We start from the raw sequence: 18583 nt of genomic DNA on the forward strand, positions 1-18583 counted from the left end.
TTTTTTTTTCTTTTTTTTTAAATGGGAGCACAAAACAGGTGGGATGTTTTTCAAATGCATATTTATCTGCTCTTGTAGACTCTGCTTTTTTGTTTGTTTCAGATTTTTGAGTCTGTATGATGAGTTAATATAGGCTAGATGTACTTTTTGGTTTTCTTGGGTCTGAACAATGAGCTAATTCAGTCTGGGTGTATTTTTATGGTTTTCTTGTGTCTGATGAGGTAATAATATAGGCCTGCTACTTGCTTGCCAGCAGAACAAGTGAATTACTGGATCCCTGTGTTTCTGCTTGACGTCATTAAATTTGTCTTGGATCCTTAGACTACCAGTTATCTGTGAGCTGGGAAGGGAGTCAGGAGGAAGACAGGGTCCTGGGCGGTCCAATTGGGGAAACTCGGTCCTCTCCTCCGTGTGTCTGCACCCACTGAAGCCTGGCTTCTTATTGTTTTAGCTGCCCTCCCCATCTTGGTGGAGCCCAGTCCCTCCAGCATTTGCAGTCTGGCCTGCTCTGGGCCTGTTGGACACACCCAAGGTGCCTTCAGGTTCCTGTGACCTTCTTCCATCTCTACTCCTCTTGGGGAGATAAAGCTGTGCGGACAGACGCCCTCTGCTGGTGGCCCTCACCAGTGCTTGGCATCCTCTTGTTCCCAGCAACCAGACAGAGGTCCTTGTGATTCTTGTTGGCCCCACTGTCGGACCCCATACGACCCTCATTCCCCCTGACAGTTGTACTTTCAAGTTGGGGTGCATATGAGAGGATTTAGGACATTTTCTACGTCTTAGTTTACCTCAGTGACGTGGGTTAAAAAATGCCTCTTAGGCGGGTGCAGTGGCTGATGCCTATAATCCTAGCCCTCTGGGAGGCTGTGGATGGTGGATTGCTTGACCTCAGGAGTTGGAGACCAGCCTGAGCAAGAACAAGACCCTATCTCTGAAAATTAGCCAGGAGTTGTAGTCGCAACTACTTGGGAGGCTGAGACAAGAGAATCACTTGAGCCCAAGAATTTGAGGTTGCTGTGAGCTATGACATCACAGCATTCTACTGAGGGTGACAACATGAGACTCTGTCTCAAGAAGAAAATAAAAATAAATAAAAAAAGGATGCCTCTTAGTTCTTTTTTTCCAGTTGTAGCTCAGAAATTATATCCATTGGGAAACCATTGACAGTCTTGGCCCTTTATACTTAAACCTGGCAGGGGAGATACCATGATCACACAGGTAGTGTCCCCACGGTGAGGCTTATCCATTGTACTCTGGATGTGCTTACCCCTGCGATTTCCCCAAATGGGGGAAACTCAGCTGCATACTTTGTGAGGACTGCATTTGCATTTTCCCCTGGAAAAAACAAACAAGACAAGAAAGTTTTGGCATTTAGATGGCACCCTTTCCTAATTTCCAGAATTGATACGGCTCTAGTCACTGTTTTTCTTGTTCATTTTTCTTACCCCAGCTGTTTCACTCTCATTTTCTGGGTTAATATCTGGACAGTGGAAAAAGGGAGAAAACAAAGGCTTGAGTTTATCTAGAGGTCTAGATTTATAATTTTTCAAACAAGTATGTAACATTGTATCTTATTAATGTAAACACAGCCGTTTCCTGGTTCTTGAGCCTTTGGGGTTTTTCCAGGTTTCATTCTGTTGTTCCGTGTTGTGTTGGGAATACCTTTCTTTGAAGGGAACATTTCTGAGATTGCCCCTTTAAGTTTATTCTCCAAATTGGGCTTAAATTTAATTTTACAACAAAACCAACAACCGAGAGTATTCTGTTCAGTTTGTACGGGACACATCTATTCTTTAAGCATCTTCTGTGCACCTGGCACGAGGGAGGTAACTCGTGGTGGGTAAGGTGCAGTCTGTGCGTTCAGAGAGTCATCGTCCTCCCCTTCACCCTAGAGATGCCTCAAGAAGCTTTGTCAGTCTCTACTGAAACTAGATCATCCTGTTGCCCTCATTTCTCCAACAGTATCCAAAAGAGAAGTCAGATTATTTTAGCATGACTTGTTTCTATGACATTTACATTGGTTCCTAATGCATACCACTCTCTATTCATAAACCATATGTTTCATGTAATAATAGAATTTTTACCAGTGATTTATGTAATTTAATGTTCGGTCTTGTGGCTGGCCGACCACAGTAGTGGATCTTAAAATTTGAATTCTTTGAACCAGAAAGTTTTCTAAATCAATCCAGCTCTGTATCTCTCTTCCTAGGGTAGAAAAAAGGAGGAGGAGGAGGAAGAAATGCTCTTATAATGGAAACCTACATGGTGAGAGCTGTAGCATGTAGGTTTAGTAGTAATGGGTGTTTTCATTTATTTATCAACAGTGTAGGCCAGATCACATCTATAATCCTAGCACTCTGGGAGGTCGAGACGGGTGGATTGTCTGAGCTCACAGGTTTGAGACCAACCTGAGCCATAGAGCAAGACCCCGTCTCTAAAACTAGCCAGATGTCGTGGTGGGCACCTGTAGTCCTAGCTACTTGGAAGACTGAGGCAAGAGAATCACTTGAACCCAAGCGTTTGAGGTTGCTGTGAGCTATGAAGCCACAGCACTCTACCAAGGGGCGACAAAGTAAGACTCTGTCTCAAAAAACAAAGAACAGTGTAGTTGTAACTCTTCACAAAGGCTATTCTAAATATCTATTGATGTGGTAAAATCATTAATAAGATAATGTATTTGAGGCATTATGGCTCCAAATGCAATTTTTATTTTTAGCAGCATTTATTACATGCCTGCTGCAAACCCAGCTTCATGGTTTGTAAGGGGATGCGAGAATACTTACAAATACTTACGGACAAGTGTGTATCTGTGTGTGAATAGTGATATAGCCTCTACACCTACCATGTTCCAGGCACTATTCCTGTTGCTTCCATGTATCAATTAGCTCAATTCTATTATACCTATTTTACAGATGTGGACACCGGGACATAGAAAGATTAAAAATCTTGCTTAAGTCACACTGCTAGTCAGCAGTGGAACTGGGGTTCTCAGCCGGGCAGTGTGGTGCATGTTACTCCCAGCTGCATTGTCATTCCACAGACACTTATTAAATACGATCCCCCTGGCAAGGGGTTGAATTGGGCCATTTCTAAGATATATTCATTCCTTCATCAAATACTTACTGAGTACCTACTGTGTGCCAAGGGTAGGATGCTGTCTGCTCTTCTGGAATTTATAGACTAGTAGGGAGTTAGACAGACAATAAGCAGATTTTACATTTTCACATTGTAATAAGTCTCATAAAGAGAAAAAGCCAGAGAAGGGCTAGAGGGTGAAGGGGTATGGGGATATTGTTTGATTTTATGGGCCTAGGAGGCCTCTCTGAGTAGGTATTATTTGTGCGGAAACCTGTTTGAAGAGAAGAGCCAGCTCCACGCTCCACAGGTATCTGGAGGGAGGGGAGTGTTCCAGGGATAGGGAGCAGCAGGTCCAAAGGCCCTGAGGTCACAGCCTGCACAGCCCGTGGGCTAGAAGGAAGGCCAGTATATCCAGGGCTGGATGAACTGAGGGGAGTGTGACCATGAGGTTGGAGAGCAGGATCAGGACCAGGTCATGTCCTTGCAGGTTATGGGAAGGAGTTAGGATTTTTTTTTGAATGCCAGGGATGTCTTTGAAAGTTTCAAGCAAGGGAGTGACATGTTTTGATCTACATTTTTAAAATAGTTCTATGGCTGCAGGATGGAGAACTGACCAGAGGGTAGCAAAAGTCTAACAGGAGGCTTTTATGTTGAGCCAAGTGTTCTGTAATTTGCGATGGTCATAAAGGTGCTGCCAACGATACCCACCTGCCCTAGAACTTTGATCTCTGTGGCAAACTCCACTGCCAGAGGACACGAGGGAGTGGGGAAAGCGGGGCCCTTCAGTTCACCTAACCCTCTGCTCATTCCTCCTGAGACTTTATGTTTTCAGAGGGGATTCAGCTTGGTAAGAAACCCTGACCTAGGAACCAGGAACCTGGGATCAGTCTTTGGTACAGAAGATACTAGCCTCCACACATTTATGCAAGTTACTTAACCTTTTCAAGGCTGCTTTTTCACAGGTAGAGACAGTGTCTGTCCCATCACCTCACAAGGCTGTTATGGGGTACACTGAAATGAGATTGTGAAGCACTGTGTACAGAGCGGTACCATGGCAATCTGAGGTGGCGGTGTCTCTGTTTAGGAGATTATAGACATTGGTAGTCTGTCAGCTGTTACATTGTGCTCATGTTACATTCAAAGGAACACCCTGGACTGGAGAGGTACAGGCGTTTCCCCTGGTTGTGTTGTCCTAGGAGGAAAAAATCTGGCATATGTGACAAGATCTGATTGACTGACTCTCCGTTTCCCCACCCCAGACAACTGATTAGAGAACTGTTTAACGCCACGCTGGCTGGCCAGGATATTTTAGACCTTTATGTGCTGTGGGCCATTCCTGGAAGGTTATTGGCCGAAATCCCCAGAGCTAAGGTTAGGAGAGTTGGCTGCTAGAGCTGGGGAGAGGCAGACAGGTAACCACACATCCTCAACAGACACACACACACACACACACACACATATGAACAGACACAGTTACAGTTGTTGGGGGCTAAGTTAGATGTGTAAATAAATGATTAAAACTGTGAAAATTGCTTCAGTGGAGGTGTGTGTAACATTTTGAGAAGGGAGTAACTAATTCTGCCACGGAAGCGGTCAAGAAAGGCAGGAGAGGAGAGAGCATGTGAGCAGATTCCTATGAGATATTTGAAGATCTTGACATTAAAAAAAAAAAAGTGGGGGGCTTCTCAAGCACAGATGGGGGGTGTGAAACAGCATGGCAGGTCCTGAAAATGAGATGATGAGAAAGAGGCTGCTAAGATCGGTCTAGGCCAGATTGTGGAAAGCCTCTATCTGAGCTATACTGGCTTACCTGACCTAAGATTTTGAATTCTTTCTCTCTTTTGTGCAGTGTTTGGCCACTGACAGAGATATTATGGGGCGCAGTGTGGTAGTGTTGATAAAATGCAAAGGGTGGGCCCCTGCAATGCCTACTACTGTCTCTTTCCTGAGGTCAGTGTTTACATGTTTACTGAAATGACTAAGACTAGATGGTTATCTTAGAGTTCCAGAGAAGATGATGTCCCTTCCCAGGGGGTGAGAGTGGTGCAGGCCCCATGGTCCCAGGACACAGAGAGCCATGGGATGAGTGAAGCTGCCGTAGCCGAGCTTTGCAGTCCTGTTCACACCAGGAGCAGCTGCTGAGGGTGTGATGCCCTGGCTGACAAGCTCCTGGACCTGCCCCGTGGTCAGAAGCACAGCTGAGAAGTGTGTGGGTGGGGGGTGTTTCCATTCCCATGAGTACTTTCTGTGAAAATGGTGCGCCTTTTCAGTAATTACAAAAATTTTTGATATTGCACAAATATGTGATTACATGATCTGAGGTCAGTGCAGATGGGAGGGCAGAGGAAGGTGCCTTTTCTGGTACTTGAGTTGAATGGTACTTTCCGTGGCCCACTGGGCTGGTGGCCTTGCCCTTCACCCCAGGCCATGCCTCCCTCTTCACTGTGCCTTTCCTCTTCCCACAAGCCCCATGATCTGCCGGAGCTCGTGGATGTGACTGCTGTGTTGACCTCAGGTTCCTGTGTGTTCTCTTGTCTAGGGGTGGGGCCCTACCAACCTGCAGAGCTTCAGGTAGAGGGAATACAGAGAAGGCACCAGCCTGTGATCTGATGTCAAGGCCCTTTCCCTGAAGGCTAGTCTCTCACCATACTCCTTAGTCTTTGACCCCCCAGTGGTTCCAAGGTAACATTCAGAAGTTTTCATGTCTACTGCTAGGCAGGGCTCTGCTCTGTTATCTTGGTTTCTTAAAACCAAGAAATGTAACTATAAGACTGGGCCTTTTCAGTTTTACAGCCTTTCTTGGATATTGTAGAGACATAATTTATTCAGATGACTTTGTACTAAAGGCTAAAGAGGTCTATAATTTTTCTGTGTTTTTTCTTTTTGCTCTTCAACGTCAGCAGTATTATTTTTCAATTTTTTTTTCTTTTTCTTTCCTGGCATTAGTTCCCCTGACCACCTCCCCCCCTCTTAAAACTCTTTTCTTAGGGAAAATTTTAAGCATACACAACAGAGAATTGTATGATGAAGCTTCCAAGTACCAGCTTTAACAGTTACCAATTCTTGAACATCTTGTATTGGCCCCGCCAGACCATCCTTAAATTAATTTGAAACATATACCAGACATCTTATCATTTCATCTAAGCATTTTAGTATTCATTTCTAAAAAATGAAATACTTTGGAAAATCATAATATTTTCATTATCACTCTTAATGATTCCTTAATGTTATCAATATTTAAATTTTTCTGAATATCTCAAAAATATTCAAATTTTCCTGAATATCTTAATAATCGTTTTGATGCAATTTGTTGATCTTTCTTTCTTTTTTTTTTTTTTGAGACAGAGTCTCACTTTGTTGACCTGGGTAGAGTGCCGTAGCATCATAGCTCACAGCAACCTCAAACTCATGGACTGAAGCCATCCTCTTGCCTCAGCCTCCCAAGTAGCTGAAGCTACAGGTGCCTGTCACAATGCCTGGCTAGTTTTTCTATTTATAGTGGAGACAGGGTCTTGCTCATGCTCAGGCTGAACTCCTGAGTTCAAGCAGTCAATCTACCTTAGCCTCCCAGAGTGCTAAGATTACAGGCATAAGTCACCAAGCCTGGCTGATCTCTTAAGTTTCTTTATTCTCTGTTTTTTTCTTTTCTTGCAATTTATTTATTGGAGAAGCTGGGTCTTTGGTTCTTTTTAGTTCGATATAGTGTGGGTTTTGCTGATTGTATCCTTATAGTATCATTTAACGTGTTCCTCAGTTCTCTATATTTCCTGTTAATTGGTGTTGTGTCTAAAGGCAAGTTTAGTATTTGTATTTGATTTTCTTGGCAAGCATACTCCATAGGCGGCAGTGTGATCTTCTTTTAGGAAGCACATCACATTTAGTTATCTTGTTGTGGTGGTTGATTGAGTTTTTATGTGTTAAGTGTTTAAGAGGGTTCAGTCTCCTTTATATTAGTCTGGGTCCAGGCGTGGTATGGTCTTGAGAAAGTGGGAAAGACAGCGTTTATGGTGTGCTCAGAGTTCCTCCTCTGTTGAGTTCTGACAGTGGTGGGGCTGTTATGTTCTCTGTCCTGAGCTGTTTGCTTGTGCCGTTTCCTCTAGCACTTCCTGAAAGATGAATTGGCAAGGATTTAATCCAGAGCACTGCCATAGTTTGTCTCTCTTGGTCATGAAAGACCTAGTCACTGTAGAAACACTGAGTAGGGAGATGCTGGGATTTTTTTTTGAAAATGATTTTTGTTATTTTTTTTTAGAGGTGTTTCTTACTTTGGCTAAACCAGCTGCTTCTGCTAATAATTCTCCAAAATCTCATTTGATTTGTAAATTAACTCTTTTCTTTTAGGATCTGATTTTGCCCAATGGTGGAACTCCAGTAGGCACTTCGAGCCCAGCTTCCTCATCTTCCCTCCTCAACAGACTCCAGCTTGACGATGACATAGATGGTGAGACCCGAGATCTCTTTGTCACAGTTGACGATCCCAAGAAGCACGTGTGTACGATGGAGACCTACATCACTTATCGGATCACCACCAAAGTAGGTCCCTTGGCTGTACAATGCCTGTGCTAAATAGCTTTGAAGTTGGGGTCCTACTCCATGACTTCTGCCTTTGCTCCCTCCCTCCTTTTGTTCCCGTTTATTATGGGTGTGACTTTTTGAGACTGTGTCTGTATTCAGATTAAAAGGATTATAGATAACAGTGGTTAAATTGAGGGAGAAATTATGACTAAGATCTTTCACATAAGCATTTAATCTCTATACTTACTTTCTGTCATGATATTATCTAACATGTTATGATTGTATTAAAATTGAAACTTATGAATCATTTTATCAACCTAAATCACTGTGATGGGACCACGATTATAATTTGGCCTACTTGGGATTGAAAGAATAAGAGGAAGACAGGAGTTAATGCTTATTGACCTTCTGCTGAGTGCCATGCAAGTAGTGGGCAGGGTGTCAAGCTTTTGATTTAGATAAATTTTGATACAGCAATCCTAAAAGTTATAACTTCAGTTACAGTTTTGCCGATGAGGAAAACTGAAGCAGAGAGCTTTAAGTAAACCTGTTCAAGGTCACAGAGTTGGTAACTAGGATTCTAACTTGACTGATGGGGCCATACAGCCCAAATTAAAAAATAAAGAAGGCTGGGTGCGGTGGCTCATGCCCATAATCCTGGCACTCTGGGAGACTGAGGAGGGCAGATTGCTTGCGGTCAGGAGTTCAAAACCAGCTTGGGCAAAGTGAGACCCTGTCTCTACTGAAATTAGAAAAATAAGGTAGGCATGGCAAGTGCCTGTAGTCCCCAACTACTCAGGAGCTGAGGCAGGGGGATCACTTGAGCCAGGAGTTTGAGGTTGCTGTGAGCTAAGCTGAAGCCGTGGCACTCTTGGTTGGGTGACAGAGCAAGACTGTGTTTCAAAAAAAAAAAAAAAAAACTCAAAGAAAAATAAATCCTTCAGAAAGACATGCAAAGAATAGGCTCGGTGCCTGTAGCAGAGTGGTTACAGCACCAGCCACATGCAGCAAGGTGGGTAGGTTCGAACTTGGCCTGGGCCAGCCAAACAATAGTAACAACTGCAACAAAATAATAGCCAGGCATTGAGGCAGGCACCTGTAGTCTCAGCTACTTGGGAGGGTGAGGCAAGAGAATCGCTTAAGCTCAGGATTTTGAGGTTTGCTGTGAGCTATGATGCCATGGCACACTACTGAGGGTGCCATAGAGAGACTGTCTCAAAAAAGAAAAATGCAAAGAATAAAATACTCTCATATTTTTCTTCATTTTTATTTTTTACTAGATGAAAATATTGTATTTTAAAAATCATACAAGTCCAGGTGCAATGGTTTAGGCCTATAATCCTAGCACTCTGGGTGGCTGAGGTAGATGAATTGCTTGAGATCATGAGTTCAAGACCAGCCTGAGCAAAAGTGAGACCTCTGTCTCTACTAAGAATAGAAAACCCAGGGAGTCTGAGGCAAGAGAATCGCCTAAGCCCAAGAGCTGGCACTTGGCACCATGGCAACTCTACTGGGGGCAACAAAGTGAGACTCTGTCTCTAAAAAAGTGCTACCATGGCACTCTACTGGGGGCAACAAAGTGAGACTCTATCTGTAAAAAAAAAAAAGAAAAGAAGAGAAAAACCAGCCAGATGTTGTGGCGGGTGTCTGTAGTCCCAGCTACTGGGAGGGCTGAGGCAAGAGGGTCACTTGAGCTCAAGAGTTTGAGGTTGCTGTGAGCTAGGCTGATGGCTCAGCACCCTACCCAGGGCTACAGAGTGAACCTCTGTCTTACAAAAAGAAGTCATACAAGTAATATTAATACACTATTGTAAAAAATAGAAGAAACAATACTAAAAACAAAATATGGAGTAGAAACCAGGAGTCTTCCTTAGCCCTCTCATTCATGTTGTTGTTCTTGCTAGGAGCAACCATTGCTAAAATTGGATACATGTCCTTCCAGTCCTTTTCTTCAAATTTAGATTCACACACATACAGTTAGAGTACATATAATTTAGATTTCAATGTAATATTGCTTCCTAACTTTAATTTTACAGTATTTTTGAAGACCTTTCTCTGTTCATGTGATTATATCTGGCTTATCTTTCAGTCTCTACATAATTATTTATGAAATGATTATGCAGTATTTTTCCCTCTATGGATATTTAAGCCTTTCCCAAGTTTTTGATACTACTGCCCGTCCTCTCTGTCCCTGGTTCACATTTGAAGATTTGCCTGTGTGTGTGCATACATGCACACACAGTCTGCCCCCATTACTGCCACCACTGGGCTCCTGCCATCTCTCAAACATCGGTCTAGGTGCTTAGATGTATATTACTTCCTCAGAGGTCCTAGGTTAAAGTACATATTTCCAGCAATTATTTCCTCTTATTTATTTTTTCCTAGGGTGAACTTATTTTTTTACCCTGAAGTCAGTGAAATGTAAAACCTGTTTTTCTTGAATTGGTCCTGTAAGCAGCCAATGACCAGGTGACTGCCTGCCTTTCTGGCACAGCAGAGGTGGCTGCACTGACTTTTTTTTTTTTTTTTTTTTTTTTTTTGAGACGGAGCCTCAAGCTGTCCCCCTGGGTAGAGTGCCGTGGCATTACAGCTCACAGCAACCTCCAACTCCTGGGCTCAAGCGAGTCTCCTGCCTCCGCCTCCCAAGTAGCTGGGACCACAGGCGCCCGCCACAACGCCCGGCTATTTTTTGGTTGCAGCTGTCATTGTTGTTTGGCGGGTCCGGGCTGGGGATTCGAACCCGCCACCTTAGGTGTACGTGGCTGGCGCCTTAGCCGGTTGAGCTATAGGCGCCGAGCCGCTGCACTGACTTTTTCCCCACTGCAGTTTGATTCCCCTGGCCCTCAAATGCAGATACTTCAGGATTCTGTTAACTGATTCACAGGCCAGTACTCACGCACAATTCACAGGTCTTTCCTATTCCTCTTCTTTCCTCCCCTGCCCTCTTCCCTCTGGGTTCTTCTTTCTCTCTCTCCTCTTGGGCTTAATTAATTTCCTATAAATCAGTAAATACCTTAGAGCAGCGGTTCTCAATCTGTGGGTCGCAACCCCTTTTTAACAATGAAAATACATTGGGGCATTAGGAAGGTTGAGAACCATTGCCTTAGAGTAATGTTTTCCAAATTCCAGGCCCATATTTCATTTGACTATGATGGCAGAACCTCAAGATGATCTTGCTGCAGAGCTAAGTTTTACTTCTTACCATCTCTTTCACATCTGATCCCAAAGTAGAGTTTTTTTCCCTTCTTTTGTTTTTGAGACAGGATCTTGCTCTGTTACTTGGGTTAGAGTACACTGGTGTCGTCATAGCTTACTGCAAACTTAAACTCATGGGCTCAAGTGATTCTCTTGCCTCAGCCTCCTGAGTAGCTGGGACTAACGGTAGATGCTATTTTTTGTAGAGATGGGGTCTCGCTCTGTTGCCCAGGCTAATCTTGAATTCCTGACCTCAAGTAATCCTCCTGCCTTGGCTTCTTAAAGTGTTAGGATTACAGGTGTGAGCCACCACACTGGCCTCTCTTTTCCTGTTTCTAATAGTGACACCAGATTTTATCTCTTCATGGTGCATTTGAAGCCTTCTTTCTGAAAGTTGTGTTAAAGGATATGTAGGGGACAGGGTGCAGTGGCTCACGCCTGTGATCCTCGCACTCTGGGAGGCTGAGGTAGGTGGATCATTTGAGCTCACGAGTTTAAGACCAGCCTGAGCAAGAGTGAGACTCCGTCTCTAAACATAGCTGGGCATTGTGGCTGGTGCCTGTAGTCCCAGCTATTTGGGAGGCTAAGGCAAGAGGGTCACTCAAACCTTTTTTTTTTTTTAAATTATTTTCTTTTTTATTGTTTGCAGTTCATTTAGAGGACAAAGAATTAGGTTATACTGATTGTATTTGCTAGATAAAGTCTCTGTTATAATTGTGTCCTGCCCCCAAGAGGTGTGCCATACACCATGACCCCCCGTCCTCCTCCCTTCTCCCCACTTGCTCATTCCCTTCCCCCATCTTGTATTAGCTCATCTACTGCCTTCATATTAGAATAGAGTACATTAAATTCTTGCTTCTTCATTCTTGTGATGCTTCACTAAGAAGAATGTGTTCCACCTCCATCCAGGTTAATACAAAAGATGTAAAGTCTCCATCTTTTTTAGTGACTGAGTGGTATTCCATGTTACACATATACCACAGCTTGTTAATCCATTCCCGGATTGGTGGGCACTTAGGCTGTTTCCACATTTTGACAGATGTAAATTGAGCTATGATAAACAGTCTAGTGCAAATGTCCTTATGATGCAAGGATTTTTTTCTTCTAAGTAGATGCCTAGTAATGGGATTGCAGGATCAAATGGGAGGTCTAGCTTGAGTTCTCTGAGGATTCTTCATACTTCCTTCTAAAAGGGTTGTATTAGTTCGCAGTCCCACCAGCATGGTAAAAGTGTTCCCTTCTCTCCACATCCATGCCAGCATCTGCAGCTTTGAGACTCTGTGATGTGGGCTTGAGCTCAAGACTTTGAGGTTGCTATGAGCTATGATGCCGAGAGTAGAGTGCCATGGCATCAAGTGAGACTCTGTCTTAAAGCAAAAAAGTATATGTAGGGGTGTCCCAGCATGAGAGAAAGAGGACAAAGGGGAACACGGAATCCTGGTCTGGCTGGGACCTCCACTTCTGCTGAGGGGGTCAAACAGAGTTAAAAAGTCAGAGGATGACCTTGTACAACTGCTTTGCTTTGTTACTCTGAGTCTCCTCAATCCTAATTCAGATTTCTGAAGACCAAAGCTGGACAAAGTTCAGAGTTCTTTTCACCTGAGCTAAAATGAGCCTAGGGCTGAGAGCTAATGGAGGCAAAGAATGACCCTCCCCAGTCTGAGCCGTCGGTATCTTCTCTCTTCTGTGGTAGAGAGCTTTTTGAGGCATTCTCAAGGCAGGCAGCTCTTAGCATTTTTCTCTGCCGGGTCTGACAAAATTACATAATAATAGCTAGTTATTGACACTTGCCATGTGCTATACTTTTGCAATAGAAATCCTTTACATTTTTTCTTTTGCAATAGAAAGCCTTTTATTTTTTTATGTAAGTAATGTACGTTCATTGTAGAAAAAAATAGAAAGTGCTCGTAAGCTAAAACAATAAAATAATACCTATAAGCTAACTACACAGAAATAATCATTGAAAAATAATAAAGAAATAATCACCAATAACTTTCTATGCTATTTTTGTCTGTCTGTTTATAAAAATAAGTATTTTGCATTCTGCCAATTCACTTAAACACTGTGAATGCCTCACTGTAAATACCGTAAGCACACGTCTATGCCACCATTTCATTATTTATGATACCACAGTAGTGTTCTAGGACATGGATGTCTCATCGTGTATTTTGTGCTACATACTTTGAGTACATTATAAATCTTCACACCAATTAAGTGCATTTGATACTGTTCTTATTTTACAAATGAGGAAATGGAGATATTTTTAAAATTGCTCAAAAACATGCAGTGGAGCTAGAACGTGAGTCTAGGCCTGTCTGATCGCAGAGTTTGTACACTTACTAATTGTAGACTAGACTTCCAAAAGACATGATTTCCAAGAGAGGGATGGCTCCTGTGCTCAGCACTGTGGTCCAGTACCATGGCCTGGCTGTTGAAACCGATGATGTAAAATTAGACACGAGGGTCAAGAGACAGAGAAGACCCTCCAACTCCCTCCAGACTCCTCCTTCTCTTGTCTTTTACCGTCACCAGTAGGGTAAAAAAAAAAAAAAAAAAGAGTCATCCCAGCAACTTGGGAAGCTGAGATGGGAGGATCGCTTGAGGCTAGTAGTTTGAAACCAAGCCAGGCAACATAGGAAGACCCCACCTATAAAAGAAAAGAGAAAAACTGGGCATGGTGGCATGCACCTGTAGACCAACTCCGGAGGCTGAAGCAGGAGGATGGCTTGAGCCTAGGAGTTCCAGGCTTCCGTGAGTCACGATTGCACCACTGTACTCCAGCCAGGGTGACAGAGAAAGACATTGGGGGGTGGGGAGTCTTATGCTCCAACCAGTTCCTCTTTCCAAACGCCTCAGTGGTCAACAGGGTGTGAATGCTGGTCAGAGGTTACGTGCGGTTGAATTTTAGAGTAGTGAAGAGAAGGCTATTGCTGACTGTGGCAGGAGCAGCTTCCCTGGTGTGGTGTGCAGGGCGCGGTTTGCAGGGGTTAGTGTGAGGGGAGGAAGACGGGAAGTGTTGGTAGCTCAGCAGGGAAAGCAAGCCCAGAGCCAGCAGCAAATGGCCGGGTTGTGGGCTTTAGGGGGTGCTTCTGTATGCTTTTTCTTTTCTTTTTTTTTATTGTTTGGGATTCACTGAGGTTACTAATGGTTGTAAACCGTTAGGTAAAGTCCCTCTTATAATTGTGTCCCCCACCCCAAGACATGTGCCATACACTATGACCCCCCATTTTGTGGGGTTTTTTAAAGGATGAAGAGAGTTGTTGAAGTGCTAAGTGTCTAGTGCTGGCCAAGAAGGGGACATTAGGTTGAAGATTGAAAGTGGGATGGAAGCTGCTGGAAGGTGGAGGGAGATCCCAGTCTGAACAAAAGGAAAGGGACTGGCCCCTGCTGGGGGAGGTGCACTCTTTCCATTGTTTGTGGAGAAAGAAAAGAGGTTTGTTTTGTGGCAGAAAGTGGGGGGGGGGTGGCTTTGCTTAAAGCTACAGTTTTCTCTGTATGAATAGATGGGGTCATCTGCTGAGAGTGAGGAGGAGGTTTTGAAGTGGGGGATTCAAAGGTGTCAGAACCTTGACAGACGTTTTGATAACTGATGTGGAGAATGTGGCAGAGCCCTAATCAGGCAGTGTAAGAGGTTGCTTGGTGCACTGAGGGTCCAGGTGGAGACCTTGTGTCAGTCTGCGTGTCTGATTTCTCCCCAGTGGTGTGTGTTTGCATGCCCAGGTCTGGGAAAGCAAGCAGTGGGCGCCGGTGTGTTTGCCAGAGTTGGGTGAACACACGGCGTGGGGAGGAGCATTTTTTAAAATTATTATTCAATCATAGCTGTGTACATGAATGCAGTCATGGGGTACAATGTTCTGGTTTTATATACAATTTGAAATATTTTCATCAAACTGGTTAACAGCCTTCACAGCATTTTCTTAGTTATCGTATTAAGTGATTTATATTCTACATTTAGTAAATTTCACATGTACCCTTGTAAGATGCACCATAGGTGTGGTCCCACTGATTATCCTCCGTCCCCCCATCTTCCTCCTTCCCCTTTCCTCCCTCTCCCCTTTCCCCATATTCTTGGGCTATGATTGGGCTATAGCTTTCATATGAAAGCTATAAATTGGTTTCATAGTAGGGCTGAGTACACTGGATACTTTTTCTTCCATTCTTGCCATACTTTGCTAAGAAGAATATATCCCAGCTCCATCCATGTAAAGAGGTAAAGTCTCCATCTTTCTTTAAGGCTGCATAATATTCCATGGTGTACATATACCACAATCTCAATCTTGTGGTAAGTAGTGCTGGGCCGTGGAATGGACAGAGTAAGGAGGGAAGTAAAGACCAGAATGGACAAATGTCAAAGAACTTGAGATGGGAGTTCAAGAACAGCCCGGTCAAGAGTGAGACCCCATCTCTACCAAAAATAGAAAAGTTAGTGGGTCTGGCACCTGTGTAGCCTTAGCTACTTGGGAAGCTGAGGCAGGAGGATCACTTGATCCTGGGAGTTTGAGGTTGCTGTGAGATAGGCTGACACCATGGCCTCCAGCCTGGGGCAACAGAGTGAGATGCTGTCTAAAACACCCCCAAATAAATAATTTCATATCTTGCCATTTTCCCTTAAAACTATATTGAAGCATTTTTTGTCATTCAGAATGTCTTACAAACATAATTACTGATGACCAGTGAATAAATATACTATAATTTTTCTTAATAGTTTTCAAATCTGTGAACATTTAGGTTACTTTGCTGTTTTAAGTAATATTGCAAATGAAGATCATTGCACAAATATCTTTGTTATAGTTTAAATATCTTTTTTCCAATGGCAGATTCACAGAAGTAGAATAATAATAATTAAAGATATAAATAAAAAACCACAAATAAAGGAGAGAATATAGGTAACAATTTTTATAAGCTTGCAATGGGAATGGTCTCCTCATTGAGACACCAAAAGTAGCAACTGAAAAAATAATAATTTCAGAATATTAAGGGGAGTACAAATGTTTTTGTTACATGGATATCTTTTTTTTTTTTTTGAGACAGAGTCTTACTATATTGCCCTTGGTAGAGTGCTGTGCTGTCACAGCTCACAGCAACCTAAACTCTTGGGCTTAAGCGATTCTCTTGACTCAGCCTCCCAAGTACCTGGAACTATAGGCACCTGCCACAATGCCTGGCTATGTTTTGGTTGTAGTTGGCCCAAGCTGGATTCGAACCTGCCAGCTCCAGTGTATGTGGCAGGCGCCCTAGCCGCTGAGCTACAGGCGCTGAGCCACATGGATATCTTTTGTAATGCTTAAGTTGGGCTTTTCATGCACACATCTCTGGAATAGTGTTTATTGTACTGGATGGGTAAGTTTTTACCCAGCCCCTTCTTGTGTTTCCAATCCCGTTTACATCTCTTTATGCCCTCTGCCCATTGTGCCCATCAGTTAGCTCCCAATTATTACAGAGTACAGTGGTGCTTGTTTTTCCATTCCTGAGATAAATAGTAGCAACTTTAAAAGGGGGGGGGGAGGGAATAAATCAACTATAAAACAATGAAAAAATTCTGTATAAGAAAAAGTCTTTGGAATTTATGGTAGGCAAATGACTAAAATGAGGTTACAGAAATGAAAAAGATTTGACTGGCTCGGCGCCTGTGGCTCAAGCGGCTAAGGCGCCAGCCACATACACCTAAGGTGGAGGGTTTGAATCCAGCCCGGGCTGCCAAACAACAATGATGGCTGCAACCAAAAAATGGCTGGGCGTTGTGGCAGGCGCCTGTAGTCCTAGCTACTTGGGAGGCTGAGGCAGGAGACTCGCTTGAGCCCAGGAGTTGGAGGTTGCTGTGAGCTGTGATGCCATGGAACTCTACCCAGGGTGACAGCTTGAGGCTCTGTCTCAAAAAAAAAAAGAAAAAAAGAAAAAGATTTGACTGACAATTTTAAAAAGACCCCCCCAAAATAGGCAAAATATATAGCCAACAAGCATTTGGAAAAATGTTAGACACCAAAAGTTATTTTTATATATATATGTATTTATTATTTTTTATTTTTACATATACAAGTTATTATTAGGTTTCCACTTTTTGCCTTCAAAGAATTAAAAAGCTTAAAATTTATCAACAATAACAATGTTTAAGACAAGGACTAGAAACAAAAACCTCATAAAGAATGAATGAAGATAAATACATTCAGAAAAGAAATCAGACGATTGCTGCAACGAAGTATTGAGCAATAATAATAATAGTAATGCAAAGAAAGTAACATTCACCTTGTCAAATAAGAATATGACTATTATAGAATGCTTTGACTCTGAGGTTCAGTATAGAGTCATCAATTAACTTATTCTTATTTTTTTCCAAAGTCTCAAAAAATAGACAACTAATATTTATAAATAAAAATAAAAGACAATTTCAAAAAACTTATTACTGAAGGAACAAAAATAAACGTGGTATATTATTTTTCAGTTATTAGCCCACCAAAGATAATTAATTCCTGGTAGGAACTGGCTTATGCCTGTAATCCCAACACCATGGGAGGCCAAGGCCTGAAGGTTGCTTGCAGCCAGGAATTTGAGGCCAGCCTGAGCAAGAGCGACACTCTGTCACTACAAAAAATAGAAAAATTCCCCAGGTGTGGTGGCATGTTGCAGGCTGAAGCAGGAGGATCACTTGAGCCCAGGAGTTTGAGGTTGCAGTGAGCTATGGTGACACTACTGCACTCTAGCCTGGGCATCAGAGAAAAACTACTGTGTCCAAAGGGTTTCTGACAATATGTGGTAAGAATATAAACTGCTATATTTCTGAAGTCAGTTTGGAAATTAAAAATGTGTATACTTGAGGCCGAGGCGGGCCTCAAGGGGGCCTCAAGCAAGGATTGCATGAGCTCATGAATTTGAGACCAGCCTGAGCAAAAGCGAGACCCCATCTCTACTAAAAACGATAAAACTGGGCGCCAGCCCCATATGCTAGACGTGGCAGGTTCAAACCTAGCCCCGGGCAAAAACTGCAAATAAATAAATAAATAAATAAAAACAGCAAAACTGAGGCCAGAGGATTGCTTGAACCCGAGTTGGAGGTTGCTGTGAGCTATGATGCCACAGCAGTCTACAAAGAGACAGCTGGAGACTCTGTTAAAAAAAAAAAAAGTGCATACTTTTTTATCCAGCAGTTCTATTTTTGGGAATTTATTTTAAGGGGATTGTCAGGTGCCAACTGATGCTTACTCTAGCATTGTTTATTTGTTAATTTTTTGAGACAGAGTCTCACTCTGTTGCCCTGAGTAGAATGCTATGGTGTCACAGCTCAGAACAACCTCAAACTCCTGGGTCTGAGCCTCAGAGTAGCTGGGACTCCAGTGCCTGCCACAATGCCTGGCTAGTTTTTCTATTTTTAGCAGAGATAGGGTGTGACTCTTGTTCAGGCTGGTCTCAAACTTCTGAGGTTGAGCAATCCACCTGCCTCGGCCTCCCGGAGGACTAGGATTACAGGCATCTAGCATTGTTTATTGATTGAAAAATTGAGAGCAACTTAAATGAGGATTTGTTTTAATTGTGGTATAGCCATTCATTGGAATACTGTATGTCGAAGATGATTATGTAGATTTGAACTTACCAACATAGATGAATACCCAAGATAAATAAGAGATAAATGAGCGAATGGATGAATATACGTAGAAAAAATATGGAAGGATATAAACCATAACGTTAACTGTGTTTTTCTCTATTTAGAGGAATTGTGGCTGATCCTTTTTTATTTATTTTTCCTGAAGTTTTAAAATAAATGTATATAATAGGAGAATAAATAGGAGAAAAAAAAGGCCTA

General features: G+C 42.8%; 1 protein-coding gene and 1 non-coding gene across 2 annotated transcripts in view; both read left to right on the forward strand.

The window, feature by feature from the left end:
* Positions 1-18583, forward strand: part of SNX30 (sorting nexin family member 30) — a 125356-nt gene that overhangs the window by 51748 nt on the left and 55025 nt on the right. The window contains exon 2 of the mRNA XM_003785225.3: positions 7420-7611. Coding sequence (XP_003785273.1) covers positions 7420-7611 — 192 coding nt within the window. The remainder of the gene's footprint in view (positions 1-7419; positions 7612-18583) is intronic.
* LOC111723719 lies at positions 1180-1336 on the forward strand. Its single transcript, XR_002772206.1, has one exon. It is a non-coding gene; the product is annotated as a U1 spliceosomal RNA (small nuclear RNA).

This window comes from Otolemur garnettii, unplaced genomic scaffold, assembly GCF_000181295.1.
Source record: "Otolemur garnettii isolate 467f Iridium unplaced genomic scaffold, OtoGar3 scaffold00014, whole genome shotgun sequence".
NCBI lineage: Eukaryota > Metazoa > Chordata > Mammalia > Primates > Galagidae > Otolemur > Otolemur garnettii.